Genomic DNA, 27,478 nt, shown 5'->3' with positions numbered 1-27,478 from the left:
ACAATTTACTCATGATGCCTGGGGTCAAAAGACTGCTGAATGACAGGTCGGCGAGTGACGGTGAACTGGCCTCCTCCCCAGACCCTGCTGGGCGGCTGCTGCGAACAGGGGTGGTGGTGGTGGTGGTGGTGAGGGTGGAGGCCTCGGATGCAGAGCTGATGGCGGGCTGCTCATCCTCCGTCATGAGTTGCACCACAGTGTCTGCATCCTTTTCCTCAATGGGACGTTTCCGACCCGGCTGGAGGAAAATGGGAGCAGGTGCTACACGCTGCTGCTGCTGTGTCTCTGCAGCGTGAGTTGCAGATGCTCCTGCTGGGCGGCGCCCAAGGCGTCCACGGCCAGTGGCTATGGGAGGAATGTTAGCCACTGACGCTGCTGCTGCTGCTGCGGAACTGTGCATGGTGGCGCGCCCGCGGCCGCGGCTTGCCACAATGCTGCTCCCTCTCCTCCTGATTCCCTTGCTGCCCTTCCCCTTGCCCAAACCGCGCTGGCTGCCACTTCCAGACATCTTCAATGTTTTGGGCGTATAGAGAAAAGTTTTTTAAAAGGGCGGCTGAAAAGTGGGGTACTTTAATGGAGTGGGTTGGTTGGTGAGGTGACTGAGTGAGTGTCCCCTAGTACAGTAAGTAAGTAGTAACAGTCAGGAAGTACAACTAGCAGTTACAATAATCAGTAGTAATCACAAGTAAATTTAGTGTGTGTACACTCAGACAGTGAGTGCACGCACGCAGGAGCTAGTAGCCTATGGACAGTGACTGAGTGTCCTAGACTCCTAGTACAGTAAGAGTAAGTAGTAACAGTAAGTAGAACTAACTAATTACGATAATCAATCAGCGATCAGAAGGAAATAGAGTGTGTGTTGTGTGTGTACACTCAGACAGTGAGTGCATGCACGCAGGAGCTAGTAGCCTATGAACACAGTGACTGAGTGTCCTAGACTCCTAGTACAGTAAGAGTAAGTAGTAACAGTAAGTAGAACTAACTAATTACAATAATCAATCAGCGATCAGAAGGAAATGGAGTGTGGGTGTGTGTACACTCAGACAGTGAGTGCACGCACGCAGGAGCTAGTAGCCTATGAACACAGTGACTGAGTGTCCTAGACTCCTAGTACAGTAAGAATAAGTAGTAACAGTAAGTAGAACTAACTAATTACAATAATCAATCAGCAATCAGAAGGAAATGGAGTGTGGGTGTGTGTACACTCAGACAGTGAGTGCACGCACGCAGGAGCTAGTAGCCTATGAACACAGTGACTGAGTGTCCTAGACTCCTAGTACAGTAAGAGTAAGTAGTAACAGTAAGTAGAACTAACTAATTACAATAATCAATCAGCGATCAGAAGGAAATGGAGTGTGGGTGTGTGTACACTCAGACAGTGAGTGACCGCACGCAGGAGCTAGTAGCCTATGGACAGTGACTGAGTGTCCTAGACTCCTAGTACAGTAAGAGTAACTAGTAACAGTAAGTAGAACTAACTAATTACAATAATCAATCAGCGATCAGAAGGAAATGGAGTGTGGGTGTGTGTACACTCAGACAGTGAGTGCACGCACGCAGGAGCTAGTAGCCTATGAACACAGTGACTGAGTGTCCTAGACTCCTAGTACAGTAAGAGTAAGTAGTAACAGTAAGAAGAACTAACTAATTACAATAATCAATCAGCGATCAGAAGGAAATGGAGTGTGGGTGTGTGTACACTCAGACAGTGAGTGCACGCACGCAGGAGCTAGTAGCCTATGAACACAGTGACTGAGTGTCCTAGACTCCTAGTACAGTAAGAGTAAGTAGTAACAGTAAGTAGAACTAACTAATTACAATAATCAATCAGCGATCAGAAGGGTGTGTGTACACTCAGACAGTGAGTGCACGCACGCAGGAACTAGTAGCCTATGAACACAGTGACTGAGTGTCCTAGACTCCTAGTACAGTAAGAGTAAGTAGTAACAGTAAGTAGAACTAACTAATTACAATAATCAATCAGCGATCAGAAGGAAATGGAGTGTGGGTGTGTGTACACTCAGACAGTGAGTGACCGCACGCAGGAGCTAGTAGCCTATGGACAGTGACTGAGTGTCCTAGACTCCTAGTACAGTAAGAGTAACTAGTAACAGTAAGTAGAACTAACTAATTACAATAATCAATCAGCGATCAGAAGGAAATGGAGTGTGGGTGTGTGTACACTCAGACAGTGAGTGCACGCACGCAGGAGCTAGTAGCCTATGAACACAGTGACTGAGTGTCCTAGACTCCTAGTACAGTAAGAGTAAGTAGTAACAGTAAGAAGAACTAACTAATTACAATAATCAATCAGCGATCAGAAGGAAATGGAGTGTGGGTGTGTGTACACTCAGACAGTGAGTGCACGCACGCAGGAGCTAGTAGCCTATGAACACAGTGACTGAGTGTCCTAGACTCCTAGTACAGTAAGAGTAAGTAGTAACAGTAAGTAGAACTAACTAATTACAATAATCAATCAGCGATCAGAAGGGTGTGTGTACACTCAGACAGTGAGTGCACGCACGCAGGAGCTAGTAGCCTATGAACACAGTGACTGAGTGTCCTAGACTCCTAGTACAGTAAGAGTAAGTAGTAACAGTAAGAAGAACTAACTAATTACAATAATCAATCAGCGATCAGAAGGAAATGGAGTGTGGGTGTGTGTACACTCAGACAGTGAGTGCACGCACGCAGGAGCTAGTAGCCTATGAACACAGTGACTGAGTGTCCTAGACTCCTAGTACAGTAAGAGTAAGTAGTAACAGTAAGTAGAACTAACTAATTACAATAATCAATCAGCGATCAGAAGGAAATGGAGTGTGGGTGTGTGTACACTCAGACAGTGAGTGACCGCACGCAGGAGCTAGTAGCCTATGGACAGTGACTGAGTGTCCTAGACTCCTAGTACAGTAAGAGTAACTAGTAACAGTAAGTAGAACTAACTAATTACAATAATCAATCAGCGATCAGAAGGAAATGGAGTGTGGGTGTGTGTACACTCAGACAGTGAGTGCACGCACGCAGGAGCTAGTAGCCTATGAACACAGTGACTGAGTGTCCTAGACTCCTAGTACAGTAAGAGTAAGTAGTAACAGTAAGAAGAACTAACTAATTACAATAATCAATCAGCGATCAGAAGGAAATGGAGTGTGGGTGTGTGTACACTCAGACAGTGAGTGCACGCACGCAGGAGCTAGTAGCCTATCAACACAGTGACTGAGTGTCCTAGACTCCTAGTACAGTAAGAGTAAGTAGTAACAGTAAGTAGAACTAACTAATTACAATAATCAATCAGCGATCAGAAGGAAATGGAGTGTGGGTGTGTGTACACTCAGACAGTGAGTGCACGCACGCAGGAGCTAGTAGCCTATGAACACAGTGACTGAGTGTCCTAGACTCCTAGTACAGTAAGAGTAAGTAGTAACAGTAAGTAGAACTAACTAATTACAATAATCAATCAGCGATCAGAAGGAAATAGAGTGTGGGTGGTGTGTGTACACTCAGACAGTGAGTGACCGCACGCAGGAGCTAGTAGCCTATGAACACAGTGACTGAGTGTCCTAGACTCCTAGTACAGTAAGAGTAAGTAGTAACAGTAAGTAGAACTAACTAATTACGATAATCAATCAGCGATCAGAAGGAAATGGAGTGTGGGTGTGTGTACACTCAGACAGTGAGTGCACGCACGCAGGAGCTAGTAGCCTATGGACAGTGACCGAGTGTCCTAGACTCCTAGTACAGTAAGAGTAAGTAGTAACAGTAAGTACAACTAACTAATTACGATAATCAATCAGCGATCAGAAGGAAATAGAGTGTGTGTTGTGTGTGTACACTCAGACAGTGAGTGCAGTGCGCACACGCAGGAGCTAGTAGCCTATATGAACAGTGACAGTGAGTGTCCCTACGGGTACAGTAAGAGTAAGTAGTAAGTAAGTACAACTAAATAACAATAATCTATCAGTAATCAGAAGGAAATAGAGTGTGTGTACACACAGACAGTGAGTGAGTGCACACACGCAGGAGCTAGCTAGTAGCCTATAAACAGTGACAGTCAGTGAGTGTCCTACTCCTAGTACAGTATAACTACAATACTATTAGTAAAGGACAGCAGAAATACTGGTATAGATGAGAGAAATAAACAGAGGACAGCTGCCCACAGTGGCAAGGCCCCCCTGAGGCCTAAACCTGTAAGCTTGCAGCAGCTGCCTGTCTCTAATGTAACACACAAGCTACTAACTAAAATACAATGTCTATCTAACTAACAACAATATAGGTGTATATGGCAGGTGTAGGTGAGCAAAAACGCTAGGTAAATGATCACAATAGAGCACTTGCTAAGCCAAAGCACAAAGGAGCAACTCTCTCTCTGTACAAGTCTCAGGCAAGCATGGAGAAACGGAACATGGCGGCCGCTATTTATAGGGTAGGGGCTGGCCAGGGTCCCCCTCTGTGATTGGCTGCCGTCAGAGGGCCTGGGAGCCCTCTGATTGGCTCTAAGGACATCAATCTGGGCTATGACGCTATTCGAGCTCGGTACCGAGCTCGAATAGCGCCGGGTTGCTCGAATAGCTCGAATAGTGAATGGGCTATTCGAGTGTACTCGGATAGCCCATTCGAATAGCTCCAGCTATTCGGAGCTCGAATACCGAGCTCGAATAGCTGGAAAAGAGCTCGAATATTCGAGCTACTCGAATATTCGAGCTCTGCTGAGCACCACTGGCGGCAGGTGAGCAGGACTTTCTGGTGGTAGGGAGGGGAGAGCAGCTGGCGGCGGGGAGAGGTGAGCGGGACTTCGGGACTCTGCCGGCCACGTTAAGTCAAAATGCGTTCTGGCCGGCCAAAGTCCGCAGCCCTTGCTCGTTTTGCACATTGGCCGCATATATATATATATCCTACTAATATAATAAATGGGAAAGTTCAGATGTTTGGATGTTTGTTACTCGATCACGCAAAAATGGCCGAACGGAATTTGAATGGCACACACATAGTACATTATCTGGAATAAAGTATAGGATACTTTTTATTCCCATAACCAAAAAGGGGGCGGAGACAAATACAAATTTCACTGGGAAAATGTAAACTGCAGCCATTCTTACACTGTTAATGGTAGGGTTCTCAAACTTTACACAGTTGGTCGTTGGGTGACTGAGATTAATATTCAGAAAAGTGGGTGGAGTCTATAAAAGCCAATCAGAATTAACCTATTGATTTTCAAGGGGAATATTTACATTGCTGCCATTCTTGCACTGTTAATAGCACAAGCCTCAAACCTGGTACAGTTGATCATTGGGTGACTGGGGTTCAATTTCAGAAAGGGGGTGGAGCCCCAAACAGCCAATTAGATTTGTTTCATTTCAATGCAAATTATTGATGCCAAACACCGCAAAGATCACAAACCTGGTAATTGATTAATTGTGTGTTAGGGTTAGAAAAGTGGGCACAGCCAACACCAGCCAAATATATAAGCGGGCAACGCCGGGTCATAAGTGGGCGGAGACAAATACAAATTTTACTGGGAAAATGTAAACTGCAGCCATTCTTACACTGTTAATAGTAGAGTTCTCAAACTTTGCACAGTTGGTTGCTAGGTGACTGGGATTAATATTCAGAAAAGTGGGTGGAGTCTATAAAAGACCATCAAAATTAACCTATTGATTTTCAAGGGGAATATTTACATTGCTGCCATTCTTGCACTGTTAATGGCACAAGCCTCAAACCTGATACAGTTGGTCATTGGGTGACTAGGGTTCAATTTCAGAAAGGGGTGGAGCCACAAACAGCCAATCAGATTTCTTTCATTTCAATGCAAATTACTGATGCCAAAGACCGCAAAGCTCACAAACTTGGTCATTGAGTAATTGAGTAATTGTGTGTTAGGGTTAGAAAAAGTGGGCGTAGCCGACACCAGCCAAATACATAAGCGGGCAATGCCGGGTCATAAGTGGGCGGAGACAAATATAAATTTTATTGGGAAAATGTAAACAGCAGCCATTCTTACACTGCATGGTTTTTGGCAGTTGGAAACAGCTGTAAACAGCTATTTTCCACAATGCAACAAGGTTCACAGACAGGAAACTGCCAAAAGTTCAAACTTTTCTTGTGGGACGGGTTTCACCACAATATCAGTCATACAGCGCCCCCTGGTGGTCTGTTTGTGAAAAGGAATAGATTTCTCATGTAAAAGGGGGTATCAGCTACTGATTAAGATAAAGTAAAATTTTTGGTCGGAGTTTCTCTTTAACCCATTCAGGTTCCGTCGTTTTCACGTGAGAAATGTTCACCTCCCATTCATTAGCCTATAACTTTATCACTACTTATCACACTGCACTGATCTATATCTTGTTTTTTCCGCCACCAATTAGGCTTTCTTTGGGGGGTACATTTTGCTAAGAGCCACTTTACTGTAAATGCATTTTAACAGGAAGAATAAGAAAAAAATGGAAAAATTCATTATTTCTCAGTTTTCAGCGATTATAGTTTTAAAATAATACATGCCTCCATAATTAAAACTCGCGTATTGTATTTGTCCATATGTCCCGGTTATTATACCATTAAAATTATGTCCCTATCACAATGTATGGCGACAATATTTTATTTGGAAATAATGGTGCATTTTTTCCATTTTGCATCTATTACTATTTACAAGTTTAAAATAAAAAAAATATAGAAATATTTCATCTTTACATTGATATTTAAAAAGTTTAGACCCTTAGGTAAATGTTTACATGTTTTATTTTTTTTTTTATTGTAATGGTTCTTTTTTTTTATACTAAACACTTTATTTGGGTACTTTTAGGAGGGTGGGGGGTAAACAATAGATTTATAATGTAAATGTGTGTTAATTCTTTTTGTTTTTTTTCAGGTGTAGCATTACTTTTTGGCCACAAGATGGCGGCCATGAGTTTGTTTACATGACGTCACGCTAAGCGTAGCACGCGCTTAGAGTGACGCATCGGGAAGGAGACGGCCAGAAAAAGCTCAGCTTCCGAGAGAAGCTGTCGCTTTTTCAGCGGGGGAGAGGAATCAGTGATCGGGCTCCATAGCCCGATACATTGATTCCTTGGCTACCGAATCCGCGGCCGGGAGTGCGCGTGCACGCGCACGATCGGCCGCGGGGGCGTGCGGTAGCGCGCATGGTTCCTGGACGTAGAAACTACGTCCAGGAACCAAAATAGGTTAAGTGTCCCTCTTTCTTATCTCAAAAAGTTGGGAGGTATGTCATGGATTGCACGAATGTTTGCCCACTGATGCCTAACGGGCACTTATTTGCTAGATTCCTTGGAAGCAGAAATAAACCTCTCGCCCCCGAGAAGCATTTATAGTGTGTTTATCATTTCCAGGTATCGTCTTTTCCAGTGGAGAGAACTGGAAGGTGATGAGACGCTTTGCCCTCTCCAGCCTACGTGACTACGGGATGGGGAAGAGTTATATAGAAGACAAGATCAGAGAGGAAGCCGCGTGCTTAATGGAGATATTCCGATCACATGGAGGTGAGTGAAAGCTCCACCCCCTCCTATGGTAACTTTTGGTCACCTCCACTACAGCACAGCAGACCATACCAATTCTTATCGACTTGATAATAGCAGGAGCCATCAGCTGCTGCACTCTAAGCAAGAAGAAGAGTCCTCCACTCCTTGTTTGCAGTTTGTTAAAGGACTCCTGAAATGAGAGAGATATGGAGGGAGCCATATTGATTTCTTTTTAATACCAGTTGCCCAGCAGTCCTGCTGATCTTTTGTTTATCAATCAATACATTTTTATTGATTTTTTGTGTGAAAAAATGTAATAGAGGTATATAAACACTTTTCCACTTCAAGTACAGAGTTAAAGTGCACCTAAACTGAGAGGGATACTGTATGGATGTTTTCTTTTAAACAATACCAGTTGCCTGGTAGTCCTGCTGATCTCTTTGGCTGCAGTAGTGGCTGAATCACACACCTGAAACAAGCATGCAGCTAATCCAGTCTGACTTCAGTCAGAGCACCTGATCTGCATGCTTGTTCAGGGGCTGTGGCTAAAAGTATTAGAGACACAGGATCAGCAGGATAGCCAGGAAACTGGTGTTATTTAAAAGGAAAAATGCATATCCTTCTCAGTTTAGGTTCCCTTTAACAATAATTAATCTTGACTCTTGCAGCTGAGGAAATTCAGAACAGTTGAATTAAAATGGTATGAAACTCAGTATTTAATCTTTGCTCTAAAAGATTATTTACAGCATAAAATCTACTACCAAAAAAGTTCTTCAGTGGAAAGCCCCTTGCTTCAGTGGGCAGCTTCTGGCCTCATCCAAAACAAAACATTATCTTTTGTTTACATTTCATTGTCAGATACCTTAACTACCTGCGGACCGCTGCAGTATGAATCTACGGCGGGCAGGAGGCGCTGCGGTTCTGACCTGACGTAAACCCTATGTCCCATTGACCATGCGCCCCCGCCCATCCCCGATGCTCCGTCCGCTCTGTCCCCGCCGCAATGTGGTGCCCTGCCAGCAGAGCACTGTGAGCCGGGCAGGAGCCATTTTCATTGGCTCCTGGCCCTGTCATTCATGTAAGCTGTTCCCATTGGCTTACATGGAGTGGCAGGGTCAGGAGACAATGAAAGCGGCTCCTGACCGGCGCACAGCGCTCTGCCGTCATTCCGACGGCAGAGAGAGCAGCCTGCGGCGAGGACAGAGCGGCGTGACCGTCGGGAGCAGCGGATTTTAGTGGCGATTTGTCAGGAAGCGGCGGTTTACTGGACCAGCTCCTAACAGAGTAACTGTTAGGCAAAAAAAGCAAATTTCAATCTCTGTTCTCCTGTGTTAAACAGTTTAGAAGGTAGCTAAAAAGGCAATCATGAAGTTAAAAATCTCTCTTACTTTTTAGTTGGCTGAATAGCATTCCTCTGTATTCCCAAGGTCCTCCTAAGGAGGCCGCCAGGCCGCATAACAGATGGTGCAAAGCATTCTGGGGCTGCTTCTTCTCCCTACTGGCCTCCCTGGTCCTCCCATTCATTTCCCTATCCCACCCTAATTCTTTACTACAGCCTGATTGGATGCCTTCTCTCTCCCTCCCGGTTTCCCCTCCCACGCTTCTAAAGTGTAGAGAAACCGAGAGCCCAATATAGTGTAGTATGTTAAGCATAAATGAAGTAAAGGTTATCGTGAGAAAATTATACTCACAAACATGGGTTACCACACAGGCAACCACTGTATAGGCAGGTGAGGAGATTAGACCTGTCCTCACTCAGGGATAAGAAGTCTCTCTCTGTAGATGCGAAAGGGGGTAGATCACCCCTCCACCAGGGGTGGACACGGTATAGCAGTAGGAGAACAGAGGCGCTAGCAGGATAAAAGTGGATAAAAACTTTAAAATTTGCTGGGAGGAAGTGGTGGACTTACCTCCATAAAGCAGACACGAAAGACTGTCTGAATAGTAGTCACATTTATTAATTAGTACCCCAAAACAGTGCAACGCGTTTCGCAGGCCCAGCCCGCTTCATCAGGCAATAAAAATGGGGACAAGACAGAATTTCAGCAATAGCAGGTGTAGCGCCTCAAACAAGGGCCTCTGAGGCGCTACACCTGCTATTGCTGAAATTCTGTCTTGTCCCCATTTTTATTGCCTGATGAAGCGGGCTGGGCCTGCGAAACGCGTTGCACTGTTTTGGGGTACTAATTTATAAATGTGACTACTATTCAGACAGTCTTTCGTGTCTGCTTTATGAAGGTAAGTCCACCACTTCCTCCCAGCAAATTTTAAAGTTTTTATCCACTTTTATCCTGCTGGTGCCTCTGTTCTCCTACTGCCCTCCCACGCTTCTGTGCATCAAGGTTTCCGTAGGTGAACCTGCAGAAGGATCCCCCACAGAAGCAGGCTCCCATGTCTGCCCAACCCCCCTCCCGACCTCCCACAGAAGCGGGCTCCCATGTCTGCCCGATCCCCCGCAGAAGCAGGCTCCCATGTCTGCCCGAACCCCCCCCCCCTCCCAAGGAAACAGGCACAGATGGCTATAACGAAGCCCCCCTCCAAACATGTGCGGATGTCTGCCCGATTCCAAAAAGCTTGCACCGAGAGAGAGAGAGCGGGAGCAGAGTACATGTCCACACAGCGCCGCCACTGCAGATCAGCCGAGGAGTCACAGATCAGGAGGGAGAGATGCACGGCGATGCACAGAGCAGGAGAGAGAGAGAATCACGAGCAGGAGAGAGAGAGATGCACTGCGACACTGTCCACCGTGCATCTCCCTCTCTCCTCCTGATTCTCTCTCTCTCTCTCCTGCTCGTGATTCTCTCTCTCTCCTGCTCTGTGCATCGCCGTGCATCTCTCTCTCCTGCTCTGTGACTCCTCGGCTGATCTGCGGTGGCGGCGCTGTGTGGACATGTACTCTGCTCCCGCTCTCTCTCTCTCTCGGTGCAAGCTTTTTGGAATCAGGCAGAAATCCGCACATCTTTGGAGGGGGGCTTCATTATAGCCATATGCGCCTGTTTCCTTGGGGGGGTCGGGCAGAAACTGGAGCCTGTTTCTGAGGGGGAGGGCAGACATGGGATCCTGTTTCTGGGGTGGTTGTTATAGCCATATGCGCCTGTTTCTTTGGGGGGGGGGGGGGGGGTGTCAGGCAGACATCCACACATGTTTGGAGGGGGGCAGGGGGGGTACGTTATAGACATCTGTGCCTGGTGGGAGTGTCTGAGGGCTGGGAGTTGGCGGCTAATGCATACTAAATCAGGGGGAAGAGTGGAAGCAGGGAAAGGGAGGATATTACATCACGATTGGCTTCAGACACAGACAGACAAAGATGGAACCTGTCAGGAACTGTCAGGAACATAAATCTCTGCATATACTATATAAAAATGGATCCATCTGAAAATGGCGCCTGAGAATAATGGCGCATGGTGTTGCCGCTAATCCGTTTGCCGCTTATCGCTATTTAACGTTAAAGCCTTATTGTTATTTAGCGTTAAAGCCTTATCGTTATTTAGCGTTAACACACAGAACCCTCTCTGCACCTATCCCTAACCCCTAAACCCCCCTGGTGGTGCCTAACCCTAACCACTTCCCTGGCGGTGCCTAACCCTTAGACCCCCCTGGTGGTGCCTAATCCTAACCACCCCCCTGGTGGTGCCTAGCCCTAACCCCCCGGTGGTGCCTAACCCTAACCATCCCCTGGTGGTGCCTAACCTGAAGACCTCCCTGGTGGTGCCTAACCCTAAATCTCCCCTGGTGGTGCCTAACCCTAAGACCCCCCTGGTGGTGCCTAACCCTTAGACCCCCCTGGTGGTGCCTAACCCTAACCTTGACAGTGTTACATTAAATCCATTCACCGTTTTGCAGTTAAATAACATCTGCAGTTTGGCTTATGTAGGGCGCTATTGATAAATAACGTTACTGTGGGCAATAACATCTGCTGTTTGGCATATGAACGGCACTATTGATAAATAACGTTAGTGTGTGCCACTAATGATAAATAACGTTACTGTGTGCCATTTTTCTTCTTTTTTCCCTGTGCGCCATTATTATGCAGTACTAACGATAAATAGCGGTAAGCGTATCTTTTTAATTCGGCGCCATTTTTATGCATATGCGCTGTGCGCCATTATTCACTGATCCGATAAAAATGGACTGAAATCAAAACGTGGACAGTGCAATGCATATAATGTGTAAGTACAAACAGTATTTATCTACTGATATATGTGTTTTTTGTCTCTGAGACCCTATAGCTAACAGTTCCTCTTTAAGGGGGCAGAGGGTGCTGGTCCCGAAGTGGTTAAGTAAACATTAGCACACCTGTGAAACTGAGCTGTACTGAGCTGAGAAGCAGAAAGAGCCGAGAAGTGATGATTGGATAGATTTTAATATATAAATACAGCAGCTATGCAATAAAATGCAATGGCACCTTTCACAGCAGATAAACTGTACATTGGGAATTTGTAATTTGTAGACAGACAATATTACTTGTGCACAAAAGAAAATATGATCAGGGCTGATCGGAACAGCTGAATTCCGATTTCGTCGAAATTCCGTGTACTGCATGTGAAAACTGAATTTCGTGTTCTGAGTGCATTTCTATTGAAGTCAATAGTGCCAACTTCTGCGGTTAATTGTAAAGCCCCCTTACATGCTATCATCACCAAATTTGGCATGTATATTAAGCAGATGAGTAGGAACATGGTAAAAAAAAATTTGTGAAAAGACCTTATAGTTTTTGAGCAAATCGATTTCAAAGTTTCATAGGGAAAATGGTTCTTAAACTGTGTAAAATGACACTTGCTGCAGTACAGGTTACTGCATTCCGAGTTCTGTATACATATTGTATACATTTCATGAAAACAGACAGCATGGGGTCCCCCCTCCCAAGCCTCCTTAACCCCTTGTCTCCCATGCAGGCTGGGATAGCCAGAATGCGGAGTCCCGGCCACGTGGGGCTTTGCACCATGAGCCATACCAGCCCCCTGAGAGTGTCAGATTGAGCGTTATTTCACATAAATAGGTGGGTCCAGGGGACCAGCGCACCTCCTGCTCTGGTCACCTGGACCCACCATCTATGTGAAAAATGGCTGGTTTCGCCACTCTAGTGTGGCCTCCAGCTTTCCGGGATTTCCCAGTGGCCATTTTTCCTATGACACTTTAAAATCGTTTATTTCAAAAACTATAAGATCTTTTCACATTTTTTTTTACCATGTTCCTACTCATCTACTCATCTTACCATGTTCCTACTCATCCTACTCATACATGCCAAATTTGGTGATGATAGCATGTAAGGGAGCTTCACAATTAACCACGGAATTTTGCACTATTGACTTCAATCTAAACGCGAATTCGGTACTCGGAATTGCCGAATTTTCGAGTTTCGAGTGCTTACTCGGAACTGCCAAATTCCGATGGAAAACTCGAAATTCGGAATCCGAGAGCTCAGCCCTAAATATGATAACTGTATTGGTAATTAAAAATAGGAAAACGCATATTTATTGAATGCTATGTCAGAGTTTTATCCCACTTGAAAGGGAAGTGACATCACTCAAATCCAACAAATTGAACATAATCTTAATCAATATTGGTATACAGGTATAATTTCCCAGTATATCTTACACTTCATGGCAGGATAAACATCTGTAGGGCGCTGAAAAAAACATCAATAGTATTAACCAAATTCAAAGCTCTACAAGTCAAGATAAAAAAAATGAGTTATCGGGTGCATTAATATTCAGTATTTTTATTCTCAGATAAATATCTGGAGACCATCAGCTCTGATCAGATCCTGATGATCTCTCTGCTGGATACACACCATGTGTTTCCGCGTTCGATGCGTCCGTCGATACGCGTCAATTCGATTATTTCCGACATGTCCGATTCAAGCTTCGATGGATCGTTAGGTCGATTTGCCAAACTTTACATGTCAATCGACCTAAAAATCATCGAAATTCGTTCGGAAATGCTCGGAAATAATCGAATCGACGCGTATCGGCGGACGCATTCGACGCGGAAACTCATGGTGTGTATCCAGCATAAAGTAGTGTTCAGATCATGGATCTGAAATAAGGATGCAGCAAATTTAGACTTAGTGATGAGCATAATGAACTAATTACGATTACGCAAAATTTTGTGTAGTTCTCAAAATTACGATTTTGTACGTAATCTTTGGATGCTTAACCTTAGCCACCCCTCCTCAATGCTTAACCTTAACCATTGCCACCTCATGCCTAATCAAACCTTCGGGCCCCAACATAGGTGGCCATATCTGGCCCTTGGATACATGAAAGAAATGTTACAGCTGCGTAGCAATCCCTGCAATCTCATATCCACAGGTTCCAATAATCTAGTCATACCCAGAGTCCACTTGGAAACTTTTACAATACAATAATACAATAACATTTGTAAAGCGCTTTTCTCCCATAGGACTCAAAGCGCATAGTTGTGTCTCAGATTAATACAGGGTTGCAGGCTGGGTTGTGTTACAGAGGAGATAGTCAGATGTTCATGAATGCCAGACTAAAGAGGTAGGTTTTCAGTTTAGACTTAAATGCTTCCAGGGATGGAGCTGTCCTGATTGGATGTGGCAGGGAGTTCCAAAGTGTAGGGGCAGCATGACAAAAGGCTCTGTCTCCAGAGGTTTTGAGGTGGACTCTGGGGGTGACCAAGGTGTTACATCCTTTTGATCAAAGATTGTGGGGGGTGTGATGCAGTTGCAACAAGTCCTTCAGGTATCCAGGGCCCAGATTGTGCAAGGATTTGAATAACAGTAAGCCAATCTTAAACAGAATTCTCCATTTTATCGGTAGCCAGTGGAGTGAGCTCAGGGTTGGTGTTATGTGGCAATGGCGGGGTTGGCTCGTTAACAGCCTTGCGGCGGCATTCTGTACTAATTGCAGGCGGCGTAAGTCTTTCTTATGCAGGCCTGTGTAGAGGGCGTTGCAATAGTCTAACCTTGATGTGACGAAGGCATGAACTAGGGTTGGAAGATCCTCTGAAGGAATTAGGTGTTTAATTATTGCAATATTCCTTAGATGAAAGAAGGAATGTTTCACAACAGCTGAGATTTGATTCCTGAAGCTTAATTTCCCATCAATCAGTACTCCCAGGCTGCGCACACAGTCTGAGTTGTTCAGGTCTGAGCTCCCTATCCTTGGCGGTGTTGGTTGAAACTGGGGCTGCTTTGCTGTTGAGCCCTGGGCCTCGATAACAAGAACCTCAGTTTTGTCAGCATTAACTTTTAGCCAATTAATATTCATCCACTCCTGAAGCTCACCTAAGCATGAGTTTATTTGTGGAGTAGGGTCTGTGATGCCAGGTTTGAATGACAAATATAGCTGGGTGTCATCAGCATAGCAATGATATGTCAGGCCATGTTTTTGTATGATTTCTCCAAGTGGCAGCATGTATATGTTGAAAAGTAAAGGGGATAATATTGCGCCCTGAGGTAAACCCTATTTTAGTGGTACAGGGTTGGAGAGGAAGGGCCCTAAGGCTACCCTTTGTGTTCTGCCAGCCAGGAAGGAGTTGAACCACTGGAGAACAATGCCATCTATGCCACAGTACTCTTGTAGCCTGTTGAGCAAGATTTCATGATCGACTGTGTCAAAAGCCGATGAGAGGTCGAGCAAAATCAGGATGGAACATTGACCCTTGTCTCTTGCAATGAGCAGATCATTGCAAATCTGGGTGAGGGCTGTTTCACAGCTGTGATATTTCCTGAAGCCAGATTGAAGAGGGTCAAGGATGTTGTTTCTGGAGAGCCTGGCTTCAAGTTGGAGGTAGACAGCCTTTTCAATAACTTTTCCCAGAAAGGGGAGGTTAGAGACAGGTCTGTAGCTGTTTAGAGCATCTGGGTCTAAGGATGTTTTCTTGAGTAGTGGCCTGACGATTGCTTCTTTCAGAGTAGAGGGAAACCACCCTTCTTGTAAGGAACCATTGACTATTTTGTGGAATGCCGGTGTAAATAGTTCAGGGCTTTTCAACATGAACTTAGTGGGGTCAGGGTCCAGATTGCAGGTAGTCTGGCGAAGGTTTAAGAGGATATCCAAGATGTCTTTTTCAGTGATTACCTTAAAATCAGACCATGGTGGTAGGCTATTTTTGCACCTGTTATATGACTCTGCATGGGTTTCTGGGGCTGTGAATTGAATGGCAGATCGTATGGAGGAGACTTAGGGCTTGATTCACAAAGTGGTGCTAACCTACTTAGCATGTCTAAAGTCTTTAGACGTGCTAACCAGGGTGCTAAGTAGGTTAGCACCGGATTTCTCAATCAGATCGCGCGCTAACTTTGCGCGCGCAAAGTTTTACGCACGCAAAGTTTTATGCGCGCTAAGTCCCATGGGCTTTAATGGGCACTTCGCGCGGAGCGCCCTGCGCTCTGTGCAGTGCGTGCGTAAAGTTTTATGCACGTAAAGTTTTACGCGCATAAAGTTTTACGCGCAAAAAGCTCGTTTAGACGTGCTAAGAGGGTTTTCACAGGTGTGCTAACAGTTAGCACAGCTTTGTGAATCAAGCCCTTTGTCTGAGAAGTTCCTGTGAAGGTCTGATGCTGGATTTCCTGCAAGATGGATTGCAGAGACTGTCAACCGTGCAGAAGAGTTGGGCAGGTCTGTTGGCTGCATTTGCAATTTTGTGAGACAGGAATAAGGACTTCTTTTTGTTAATCGTCGTTTGATATTTTTTCAGGTAAGCAATTAGGGAAAGTTTGTCATCAGAGGACTGGTTTTTGTGCCACATTCGTTCCAGTCTGCGTCCCTGTTTCTTTAGTTCCTTTATAGAGTTGTCAAACCAGCGAGCGTGATGTAATGGTGTGGAACGTTTAAACTTTAAGGGAGCTATGGCATCAAAAGCGGCTGAGACATCGTGGTTATATTCAAGGCCTAAGTTGTGATCTGTCAGTCCACCTAGATTAAGGCTGTTCTGAAGGTGTTGGGGGGTCAAACCTTTCAAGGAACGATATTTTATTAGTTCTTTCACTTGGTGTTTTGTAGCTGGTGCTGTAAAGTAGAAGTGGACAGTGTGGTGGTCTGACCAAACTACTGGATCAATTTCCACATTGGATATTAGGAGTTCTGAATGGAAAATGACGTCCAAGGTGTGTCCTTTTTGTGGGTAGGGAGGTTAACGGCTTGAGAGAAGCCCAGTTCATTCATGGAGAGAAGTAGTTCAGTTCCTAATTGGGAGGAGTTTGTATCGACCTGTGCGTTAAAGTCTCCCAGAATTATCCACCTAGGATGTTTCAGTGTTATTGCTATTCTGCTATTTCCTTGAGAAAAGCTGAGCCACCATCAGGTGGTCCCAGAGCCTTCTGTCATGCTGCTCCTTCATTTTGGAACTCCTTACCTCAGCAGATCAGGACAGCTCTATCCCTGGAGTGTTTAAATCCAGACTGAAAACCCACCTGTTCAGTTTGGCATTTGTAGAAATATAACTTTTGTTGTGTGAATACTTCATCCTACTACCAACTACTGAATCTGAGAGAGCTTAAGTGCTTTGAGTCCTATGGGTGAAAAGCACTATAGAAATGTTGTTATATATTGTATATAAATAGCAGCAAAATTACAGGAAAATTATGCAAAATTATGCTTCCTAATTACGTTTACATACAAAATTAACTACTAGACGACCGCATCACACCAATGGGCGTGATCGCGGTGGCAGCCCAGGACTGCCTAGCGCCAATTGGCATCAAGTCCTGGGGCGGGGTTTTGCAGGAGATCGTGCGTGCCAATGCTCGCTCCATCATCGGATCGCCGCTAGGAGACTGTTAGATGGCAAAACAGCTGTCTATTATCAATGTACAGCGCTGCGATCTAAGGCAGCGCTGTACTGGGGACAGCTGTGTGACACGGCTGTCCCCCTGGGGGAGACAGGAGCAATCCGGTGTCATAGCCTGATGCCTATGACAGCTGATTGCTGTTATAGGCTGGCGGCGGGAGGGACGGTTATTAAAATAATAATAAAATAGGTGTATTTATTTATTTAGAAATATTTTTTTTCCAATAAACATCCTGGGAGCTATCACAGCCCACCAACAGAAAGCTTTGGTGGTGGGCAGAAAAGGGGGGGGGGTGTAAGTTGTGTGCTGAGTTGTATGGCCCTGCAGCGAGGCCTTAAAGCTCTAATGAACTTTGCCTGACCGCCACCCGCTTCACCTAGTCCCATGCACACCTCCAGGACTTCTCAAGAGCTGCTCCAACACTATGGAACTCCCTACCTCCACCCATTAGGGCAGCCCCCTTCTTCAACATCTTCAAGAAGGCCCTCAAAACTCACCTTTTCACTCTGGCCTAACCACCCCTCACAAGGGCTCTAAACCCACAGCTGAACTCTGGTCCCCCTACCTCGCGTGTCCCTACCACACCTTCTAGATTGTAAGCCTGTGGGCAGGGTCCTCCTCCTTTTGTGTCCTACCTGATCATGCACCTCCATTACTGTGAATCCATGCTATGCATTTGAGTGAACTCGACTTGCCTAATCTCCATGCTCCCATCCAGTGACTGACTAAGCATTACCTCGTACTCATACTGTGCTGCATGATCTGGTTTTTCTTGTATTCAGGTATTGTTGTATTACTGTATGTCACCCCTAAATATTGTCTATAGCCTAAACTAATGTCCAGCGCTGCGTAATATGTTGGCACTTCATAAATACAATAAATAAATAAATTAAGCTGCAGTGGCCTATATTGTAAAAAATGGCCTGGTCACTAGGGGGTGTAAGCCTATGGTCCTCAGGAGGTTAATTATGATTTTTCCAAAAGATTCGCATTAAAATTTTGCATCGTAACTGCGAATTGCAATCATGCAAAATCTGTGCTCATCACTACTTGTGAACTGAAGTCACTTAGGACACGTTCAATGGGCCACCCTGGAGTGTTAGGGAGTCTCGCCAAAGGCCTCCTCAGTGAATAGGTACTGGTCTCAGCCAGGATATACATTCTGATCTCCTATGTCACATGCAGTGCCCTTTACCAGTACACTATACGGCCACCATACAGCTTATATGTAATAGAAAATGGTAAATCCCTAATGTGTCTAAACCAATTAAATAGAAAGTTGCTTGTATGATGGTCCCTTTAGTTATGGCAATACCAGGTTATATATAACACTGGGGGACTTTGAGACAATGCTGCACTTACTCTTTATGTCTATTCTGCTTTTAGGCAAGCCCTTTGACAATCGGACAATCCTTACTACAGCTGTTGCCAACATAATTGTCTCCATATTACTAAGCAGAAGATTTGAGTATGACGACCCAACCTTAAAGAAGCTCATAGACATTGTTAATGAGAATGTAAGACTTGTGGCGTCACCTATAGTCAGGGTAAGTCATTTCCATTTTTGGACTGAATACTTAAAAGGAGGAAAGAGGTCTTCCCAGGGCTGGACTTACAACTCCGGTGCCTGTAGGCACAGGCATTCTGGCACCCTAAACCCCACCCCTCAACACAGGCCACATCCCCTATTCCCACCCAATTGTATCTTATTTCACATAAAGCAACCAACTAGTATTTAGAATCTGGGCAGCCAGGGCACTATCTGCATTAATCCACACACAGTAGATGCCTGGAGAACATGTGTAGCAGGTCAACCGAACCTGTAACTTTAGCCGGTGCCTTGTCTCAGCCGGATTGCTCCTACGGCTTTAGGCAATACCCAAAAAGACACAAAACGGCACCCCACTGGCTGCAAACAATTTTGCTGTATTAGGAACAAGTGTACGCAAAATTGTTTGCAGCCAGTGGTGTGCCGTCTCTTGTGTCTTTTCACTATCTGCATTAAGTTGGTATGTTCTCCCCGTGTCTGCGTGAGTTTCCTCTGGGCACCCTTGTTTCCTCCCACATCTCAAAAACTTTTGTTGTTACATAAGCTAAAAATGCTTTTAGAACTCTATAACAAACTACAAACTTTGTAAACCATCTCCACATTGGACTATGTTCCTGAAGACTTGTGGTTTGTTCGCTTACTACTTTGCAAACCAAAGCCCAGGCTGCCACACTCTATTTGTTGCACCAGAAAGTGTTGATCATTTTATTGGCCACCTGTTGCCAATTTTGTGACATAGCAAACAGTCTAGGCCATAGCACCCTCCTTAGTAGGTTGGCACTGATCATTCATAGCATTAGATAAGTCAGTATGAGTGAAAATCTGTTTTTGTTAAGTTAACGTATTCTTGTATTTATTATTGTTTAAGCTGTACAATGCCTACCCTTCACTGATAGGCCTGCTACCCGGGGCCCACAAGAAGATCCCTGAGAATATTGCTCAACTGCAGAGTTTTATAAGAGAGACATTTGCTAAGCAGAGGCAAGAGTTGGATGTGAATGACCAGAGGAACCTGATCGATTCCTATCTGGCAAAGCAACAGGAGGTAAGACTGACACAATTTTCACAAAGGGTTGTAAAGTTTTCCTGTTGGAAAGTAATAGATATTGGCAAATAATTTATATATGCTTATAAATAAAAACAAAAACAAAAATGAGAACAACAGGAACCAAGGGTAATAGGTATAGCGTTGAATGAAAAAGACATTTTTAAAAAAATAAACACTTGCGGGAATCCCAAGTGGGAGATGCATCCAAAAATATGCCAAAACCATGCCCATTTATGGATAAAAAAAGCGTAGCTAGGCTTTTCTGCCCGGGGACAAGTTGGGCAGGGCCACGCATCAGAATGTGGTCATGGTCATGGGTGGAGTCAAATGTAAAAAAGCTGTTTAGATAGGCAGGTGTGACCCCCTTCCCCCCGTTTAGATAGCCAAATGTGCCACCCTATAGTTAGCCAAATGTTCCCCTGTTGTTCTGCTGGTGTTAACGCTTCTGCACTCCTCTGCAGAGGGAGGGAGGGAAGCGGGGGCACTTCAGGCAGCCAGCAAGCTGCCTCTTACTAACTTGGGGGTGTGGTGGCTGGCCATGCTCTGCGCCCCCTTACAGTGCTGCGCCCGGGGACATGTGTCCCCCCTTGTCCACCCATAGCTACGCCTCTGTAAAAAACCCCTGGCTGTATAGATGCTACTGTGACTACACATAACTCCACCAGTCACCTGCATGTAGGGACCTTCAGTATACATGGCTATAAAATCCTTTCAGCATCACGAAGATCACCAAGAACTTTATCAATTAAAATCTTTTTAGTTTGTTAATTTTCTGGTAAGCATGCTTCAGAACTGGACTACTCCTCTTTAACCTATTGCGGACCGTCGCAGAATAAATCTACGGGGGGCAGGAGGCGCTGCGGTTCTGACCGGACGTAATCTCTACGTCCCATTGACCGCGCGCCCCCTCCCGTCCCCGCCGCTGACGCCGCTCGCTGCCCTGCCGCCTCTATGGCGGCAGAGCACTGTGAGCCGGGCAGGAGCCGTTTTCATTGGCTCCTGGCCCTGTCATTCATGTAAGCTGTTCCCATTGGCTTACATGGAGTGACAGGGTCAGGAGCCAATGAAAGCGGCTCCTAACCAGCGCACCGCGCTCTGCCGTCATAGCGACGGCAGAGAAAGCAGCCTGCGGCGGGGACAGAGCGGCGTGACCGTCGGGAGCGGCGGATTTTAGCGGCGATTCGTCGGGAAGCGGCGCTTTACTGGACCAGCACCCTCTGGTCCTTAAGGGGGCAGAGGGTGCTGGTCCCGAATTGGTTAAATACTTACTCTATGATAGGACAACGAAGCAGATGTGCCAATCAGTATAAAACAATATTAAATAATTCATAAAGACAGGGGAAGTAGTTCTCACCTTCCTATAGAAGAGTCAACACAAAATTAGCAACAAAAATCTGTAATAGTGTTTAATTGGAGGTGTCACACTTGCTTTGAACTACAAAAATCTGCACCTGTTTTACTGCCTGAGGAAGAAGTCGGAGTCCCGCGAAACATCGCACATTATGTAGTGCAGTGGTTCCCAACCTTTTCCGGCCCGGGGAACACTTTCTGACCAAATTTTTCTCCGGGGAACGGGGGGGTTGCGCGACCTAGTGGACAGTGCCGTGTGCAGCAGGCTAGGGGGGGGGGGGGGGCTGGGGTGCGGCTGCATAGCTAGCATAGTTACCCCAGTGTAGGAGGGAGTTTAGTTGCCTCAGTATAGCTAGTATAGTGCCCCAGTATAGCCAGAATAGTGCCCCAGTAAAGCCAGTATAGTGCCCCCAGTATAGCCAGTATAGTGCCCCAGAATAGTGCCCCAGTATAGCCAGTATAGTGCCCCAGTATAGCCAGTATAGTGCCCCAATATAGCCAGTATAGTGCCCCAGTATAGCTAGTATAGTGCCCCAGAATAGTGCCCCAGTATAGCCAGTATAGTGCCCCAGTATAGCCAGTATAGTGCCCCAGTATAGCCAGTATAGTGCCCCAGTATAGTGCCCCAGTATAGTGCCCCAGTATAGTGCCCCAGTATAGCCAGTATAGTGCCCCAGTATAGCCAGTACAGTGCCCCAGTATAGCCAGTATAGTGCCCCAGTATAGCCAGTATAGTGTCCAGTATAGCCAGTATAGTGCCCCAGTATAGCTAGTATAGTGCCCCAGTATAGCCAGTATAGTGCCCCAGTATAGCCAGTATAGTGCCCCAGTATAGCTAGTATAGTGCCCCAGAATAGTGCCCCAGTATAGCCAGTATAGTGCCCCAGTATAGCCAGTATAGTGCCCCCAGTATAGCTAGTATAGTGCCCCAGTATAGTGCTCCAGTATAGCTAGTATAGTGCCCCAGTATAGCCAGTATAGTGCCCCAGTATAGCTAGTATAGTGCCCCAGTATAGCCGGTATAGTGCCCCAGTATAGCCAGTATAGTGCCCCCAGTATAGTGCCCCAGTATAGCTAGTATAGTGCCCCAGTATAGCCGGTATAGTGCCCCAGTATAGCCAGGTGGTGCCCCCTCGCCCATCCCCGCTCGTCCCCGCTGTTATTACCTTAACAGCTGCCGCTCTCCCCTGTGTACGTTAACAAAGGGCGCCAGGAAAAAAGGGCGCAGGGTTTTAAAAGATAATCATGAATAACGTTTAAAAAAAAATTTGTGTTATATTTCGTTTAAAAATAATGTTTTATAAAGTTATAAATCATTAAATAATGTGTATAAAATCGGCAATTTTAAAAACGTTAATCTTCCCTGTTTAAAAATTTAAATTTATAATAACGTTTTATAAAACATTAATTAGAATTTTACTACAGCTATACCTAACCCTACTCTCACACAGAACCCTCCCTGTACCTATCCCTAACCCTAAGACCCCCCTGTTGGTGCCTAACCCTAAGACCCCCCTGTTGGTGCCTAAACCTAAGACCCCCCTGTTGGTGCCTAACCCTAAGACCCCCCTGGTGGTGCCTAACCCTAAGACCCCCCTGGTGGTGCCTAAACCTAAGACCCCCCTGTTGGTGCCTAAACCTAAGACCCCCCTGTTGGTGCCTAACCCTAAGACCCCCCTGTTGGTGCCTAACCCTAAGACCCCCCTGTTGGTGCCTAAACCTAAGACCCCCCTGTTGGTGCCTAAACCTAAGACCCCCTGGTGGTGCCTAAACCTAAGACCCCCCTGTGATAAGCATTAATAACGTTTTTAAAAAAATATGGTGCGGTTTTTTGTTTAAAAATGTGAAAAAAAAAATGTAAGTACGGTTTTTCGTTTAAAAGTAATTTTTTAAAAAAATATTGTACTGTTTTCCGTTTAAAAATAATGTTTAAAAATTTATAAAGCATTAAATAATGTGTAATCATGAGAAACAGTTATAAAACATTAAAAGTCTCCGGGCGCCGCTTTTAAAACGTTATTTTTCTCGGGCGCCCTTTTTTCCTGTTGGGCGCCGATTAAACGATATTTATTATGGGAGTGAATGGCGGCGCCCTTTTTGTCCACCTGCCTCATGCGCCCAAATTTCCTGCTTCCCTCTCCCCTCTCCACCGCATGTGTTTATTCAAGGCAAGCAGCGTATCTCCCGGCTGCTCTGTGATGCGCTGCGGCTTCCTGTAGCGGCGATATGTATCGCCGTTACTATGATAACCGAGCCCTGATTCCTGCGCATCACAGAGCAGCCGGGAGATATGCTGCTTGCCTTAAATAAACACATGCGCTGGAGAGGGGAGAGCGGCCGCTGCTAAGGTAATAGCGGCGGCTGCGGGGACGTGCGGGAGGGCTGGGAAGAGGACGGCACACCAGGCAACGTGCCGGCACACTGGTTGAAAAACGCTGATGTAGTGCACTATTGAAGAAGAATTGTGTTCCTAATATCAAGTTGAATCTTCTATGGGGAGGTGAGTGCTACTTCCCCTGTTTTATTTAATATTGTTTTACCCTGATTAACAGCCTCTGTTTCATCACGGAGAGGTATTTTCGACAGTCTTTGGCTAGTCCATCTCTCCATAGGGGATTCTCAGCATGGCCTTCATTGTTTATAAAGACATTCCTTGAAAAAGATTTAAACGAAGATGCTTCCCAGCCTCTCTGCTCAACGTACACTTTTTTGACAGTTGAATGGAGCAACTGCCATTCACTAAGCGCATTTTGAAAATAAAGAAATCCCTGGGAACCCCCGTGAGGAGATGGACTAGTCCAAAACCTGTCGGTTCTGTCCGATTTCTACTACCTACTGTAAGTGACAGCAACATAAGAGAAAAGTAATTTATGGCTCATTTTACTCCGGAAGAAATGTACTTCTTAATTGATTATACATGTTTACATGTATTTTATGATTTTAAGATTTTCAAGACAGAACTCCTTTAAACTTACTACACTATAGTGGACTCTCAATTTGCCCTTTATATCATACACTTCTTGTTCCTGCCTCAGTCCCACAAGATGACCTGGGACGCGGGGCCCATATAAAGCATGAGATTGTCGCTCTTGTGCACATGTAATAAAGCTGCTTCTGTGATTTGTGTGCTGATGAATAGTTGAATACTTTTGTTATTACTGATATTTTACAATTAGGCAATGTATAATATGATAGTAAAATGTATGTAATTTTTGCTGATATTTTACTATCACTAAACCTAATCCTATTCTCACTTGAACCATCCCTCTATCAATGCCTGACTGCCACCACCGCAATCTCCTCCCATATCAGTGCTACCTTCACCACTAAAAACCCTTCCATCAATGTTTGTGCCGCCAGCATACAAAGGTTCCCCCTGGGTGCTGATTTTAGCAGTCTATGCGGTGCCCATTTAGTCATTGTTCACCAGATGTGCTGCTTTCGCTATTCTGCCTGTTGGCCGACAGGTATTTCCTCATCTCTTACCCACAAACGGTCCTCTAATAGCTTCAGGCAATGATATGGACTAGTTGACGTTTTACTAGTATCTTTAGACAATAGACTGGACACAATTATGATATTATTTATGATTTTGGAATAACTTCTATTTTCTCTGGTGACTGCTCTAAAACTCCACATGTGTTCTACGGCTGAATCTGCCTTGCATTCCTGACAGATGCTGCACAGATTGGAGTGATTTCTCCAGCTGGTGTGTACACATCTCTTCTCTAGTACGCCCCTGGTACCTACTAAATTAGCACAGTAAAATAAAGACTGTACTGATGCAAAGGGATGTGTAAAACCTTAATGGGCCAATGATACTGAGACATGAGGAAATGGTGTGGTTTTTAACCACATAAGGACCAGGGGTGTTTTGGAGGATCTGTGCTGCGTGGTCTCTTCAGCCCCCAGCACAGATCAGCAGGCAGGCAGGGCGATCAGACTTCCCTCCTTTTTTCCCCACTAGGGGGATGTCCTGCTGGGGGGTCTGATCGCCGCCGCTCACGTGTGCCTAGCGGGGGGGGGCCTCCTCAAAGCCCCCCTCTGCAGCGCTATTCCACCCTCCCTCTCCTTTCCCTTCTCTCTATGCACGGCACAGGACGGTGATCCGTCCTATACCGCCTCTGATAGGCTTCAGCCTATCAGACGGTGGCGATCCCCGGCCAATCAGAGGCCGGGGATCGCCGATGTCCTTTACAGCGCTGCTGTGACAGCAGCGCCGTATGCTGTAAACACCGGGGATTTCTTCCTCGCGTTTTTACATTTCGCCTGCGAGCCGCGATCGGAGGCTCGCAGGCTGTTCACGGAGCACCCTGCCGTGAACTGACATGGAACGGTTGAAACACCACTACGACCAGCCGCCGACTATCGGCGTTAGGCGGTCATTAAGTGGTTAATATCAAGTTGTACACTGTTCCTAAGGTTTTTAGCAAGGCAGGGGGCTGAAGAGATGACCAAGTGATGTTGGATGCCATCTCTACACATGCTAAAGTGTTACCCAAGAAGGACTGTTGTAGGCAACAAAAATTTAGCGTGTAGCGTTACATTCCACAGGGCTACCTCTATATTGTATCTAAAGGCTCTGATATCTTCTATTATGCAGGGCAAACCTGAATCCACTCAGTATTTCCATGACCACAACCTAACTGCACTGGTGGGTAACCTGTTTGCGGCAGGGATGGAAACCACAGCCACCACTCTGAGATGGAGCCTTCTGCTCATGATGAAGTATCCACATATACAAAGTAAGAATTACTGATAAACAAACTGAGCATATATCACAAGTCTGATGTTGTACAGACACATATATCATTCTTCTGATAGCTGCATGGGGGGGGGGGGGGTGGAGGGGGGTTGTGGAGAGACAACAGCTGGGGGGTGAAAAAACAACATTGTGATTAGGCATACTTGGGTGTCGGGAGTTGTGAAGGATTCAACATGTAATTACATGTACTTATATTGTTTGCATAAGAAAGGCGAACGTTCGTCGACCGAAGTGGTTGTTTGTACTGTACGTACCTTAACCTCCCTGGCGGTAAGATTCTGTCCAGATTTTAGGTTGTAAAAGTGATGCAATTTTTTAACACACTTTCAGACCCTAAAATGCGAAAATAAACCATACCGCAGACATATCTGCGGCAGCCCCCGCACTTACTCACCTCCCTGGGATCCAGCGCTGCAGTTATCCCTCCATACTCTGGGTGGCACTGTAACCCTACAGTGAGATTGCTTAGGGCTCTTTCACATTAGGGCAGACTTTGTGCGTTAACCAAGGTAAGATGAAAGTCCATAGACTTTCATTTTACCTTTCACACTCGACGCTGCGTTTCGATGCATTGCGGTTCCGACGCACTCGGGCGCAGTTTTTCCTCCAACGCACCCGCGAGCCGGCGTTTTCCGTCGGGTTTAATTACCAGCTACCGCCGCTGATTGCGTCGCACCGCAGATACCAGACGACACGCCGCAGGCAGACAACGCGTGCAAGAGAACGACTCCTGTTCGCGTTGTCTGATGTGAAAGAGCCCTTACTGTCATCATGATGACAGGCAGCAATCTCACCAGGGAGGGGGTTCAGAGCCTCGGAGAGAAATGAAGAAGAATGGCTACTGGCGTCTGTATCCCCGAGGAGGTGAATGGAAACACTCACTGCGCACCATTGCTCTGCATAGACCTCTTAGTAGTCACCATGAGTTTGGCTCAGGGCAACCGCTCTGAGCTGCGGATTTCCAACCCCGAGCCTGACTCGGGGGTTACGCCAGAGAGGTTAAGGTACCTCTAAACTAGTTTCTAAAATATCATTGCAAAGACTGGAGTCTCTCGCTCTATATATAACGATTTATAATATGATCTTTATTTCACAGAAAAAGTACAAGATGAAATAGAGAAGATTATTGGGACAGCTCAGCCTAAATTGGAGCACAGAAAGGAAATGCCGTACACCGATGCCGTCATTCATGAGATCCAACGCTATGGAGATATCATACCAAATAATGTTCCTCACGCAACGTCCCAAGATGTCACATTCAGAGGATATTTTATCCCCAAGGTGGGTGCCAAGTGTCAGTTAGTGGAAACAGGCCTATAGGCATTCATTGGATTCAGTTTTTCTGCATCCAGAATCTGCGTGTAGTGGAAACAGGCCCTTATTTAGGCATGACTACGGTAGATACGAGAGAGACTAGTTCAGGCCTCTTGCTTATCCCTTGATTTTTAGTTTTCCATCAATATTATAATCGATGTTATGATCAATTATATTACAATTGACTAAAAACCTAAATCACGATTTTAGCCCTTAATAT

At 45.6% G+C, this 27,478-nt stretch overlaps 1 protein-coding gene across 2 annotated transcripts in view; it reads left to right on the top strand.

Moving 5' to 3' along the window:
* The window catches only part of LOC137571183 (cytochrome P450 2K1-like), a 59,097-nt gene that overhangs the window by 20,306 nt on the left and 11,313 nt on the right, over window positions 1-27,478 (top strand). For both annotated transcript variants that reach the window (XM_068279997.1, XM_068279996.1), the window contains exons 4-8: window positions 7,340-7,490; window positions 18,619-18,779; window positions 19,650-19,826; window positions 25,783-25,924; window positions 27,041-27,225. In XM_068279997.1, the coding sequence (XP_068136098.1) occupies window positions 7,340-7,490; window positions 18,619-18,779; window positions 19,650-19,826; window positions 25,783-25,924; window positions 27,041-27,225 (816 nt within the window). The remainder of the gene's footprint in view (window positions 1-7,339; window positions 7,491-18,618; window positions 18,780-19,649; window positions 19,827-25,782; window positions 25,925-27,040; window positions 27,226-27,478) is intronic.

Source organism: Hyperolius riggenbachi, chromosome 4, assembly GCF_040937935.1.
Source record: "Hyperolius riggenbachi isolate aHypRig1 chromosome 4, aHypRig1.pri, whole genome shotgun sequence".
NCBI lineage: Eukaryota > Metazoa > Chordata > Amphibia > Anura > Hyperoliidae > Hyperolius > Hyperolius riggenbachi.
This window is presented reverse-complemented; position numbering and strand designations above follow the sequence as displayed.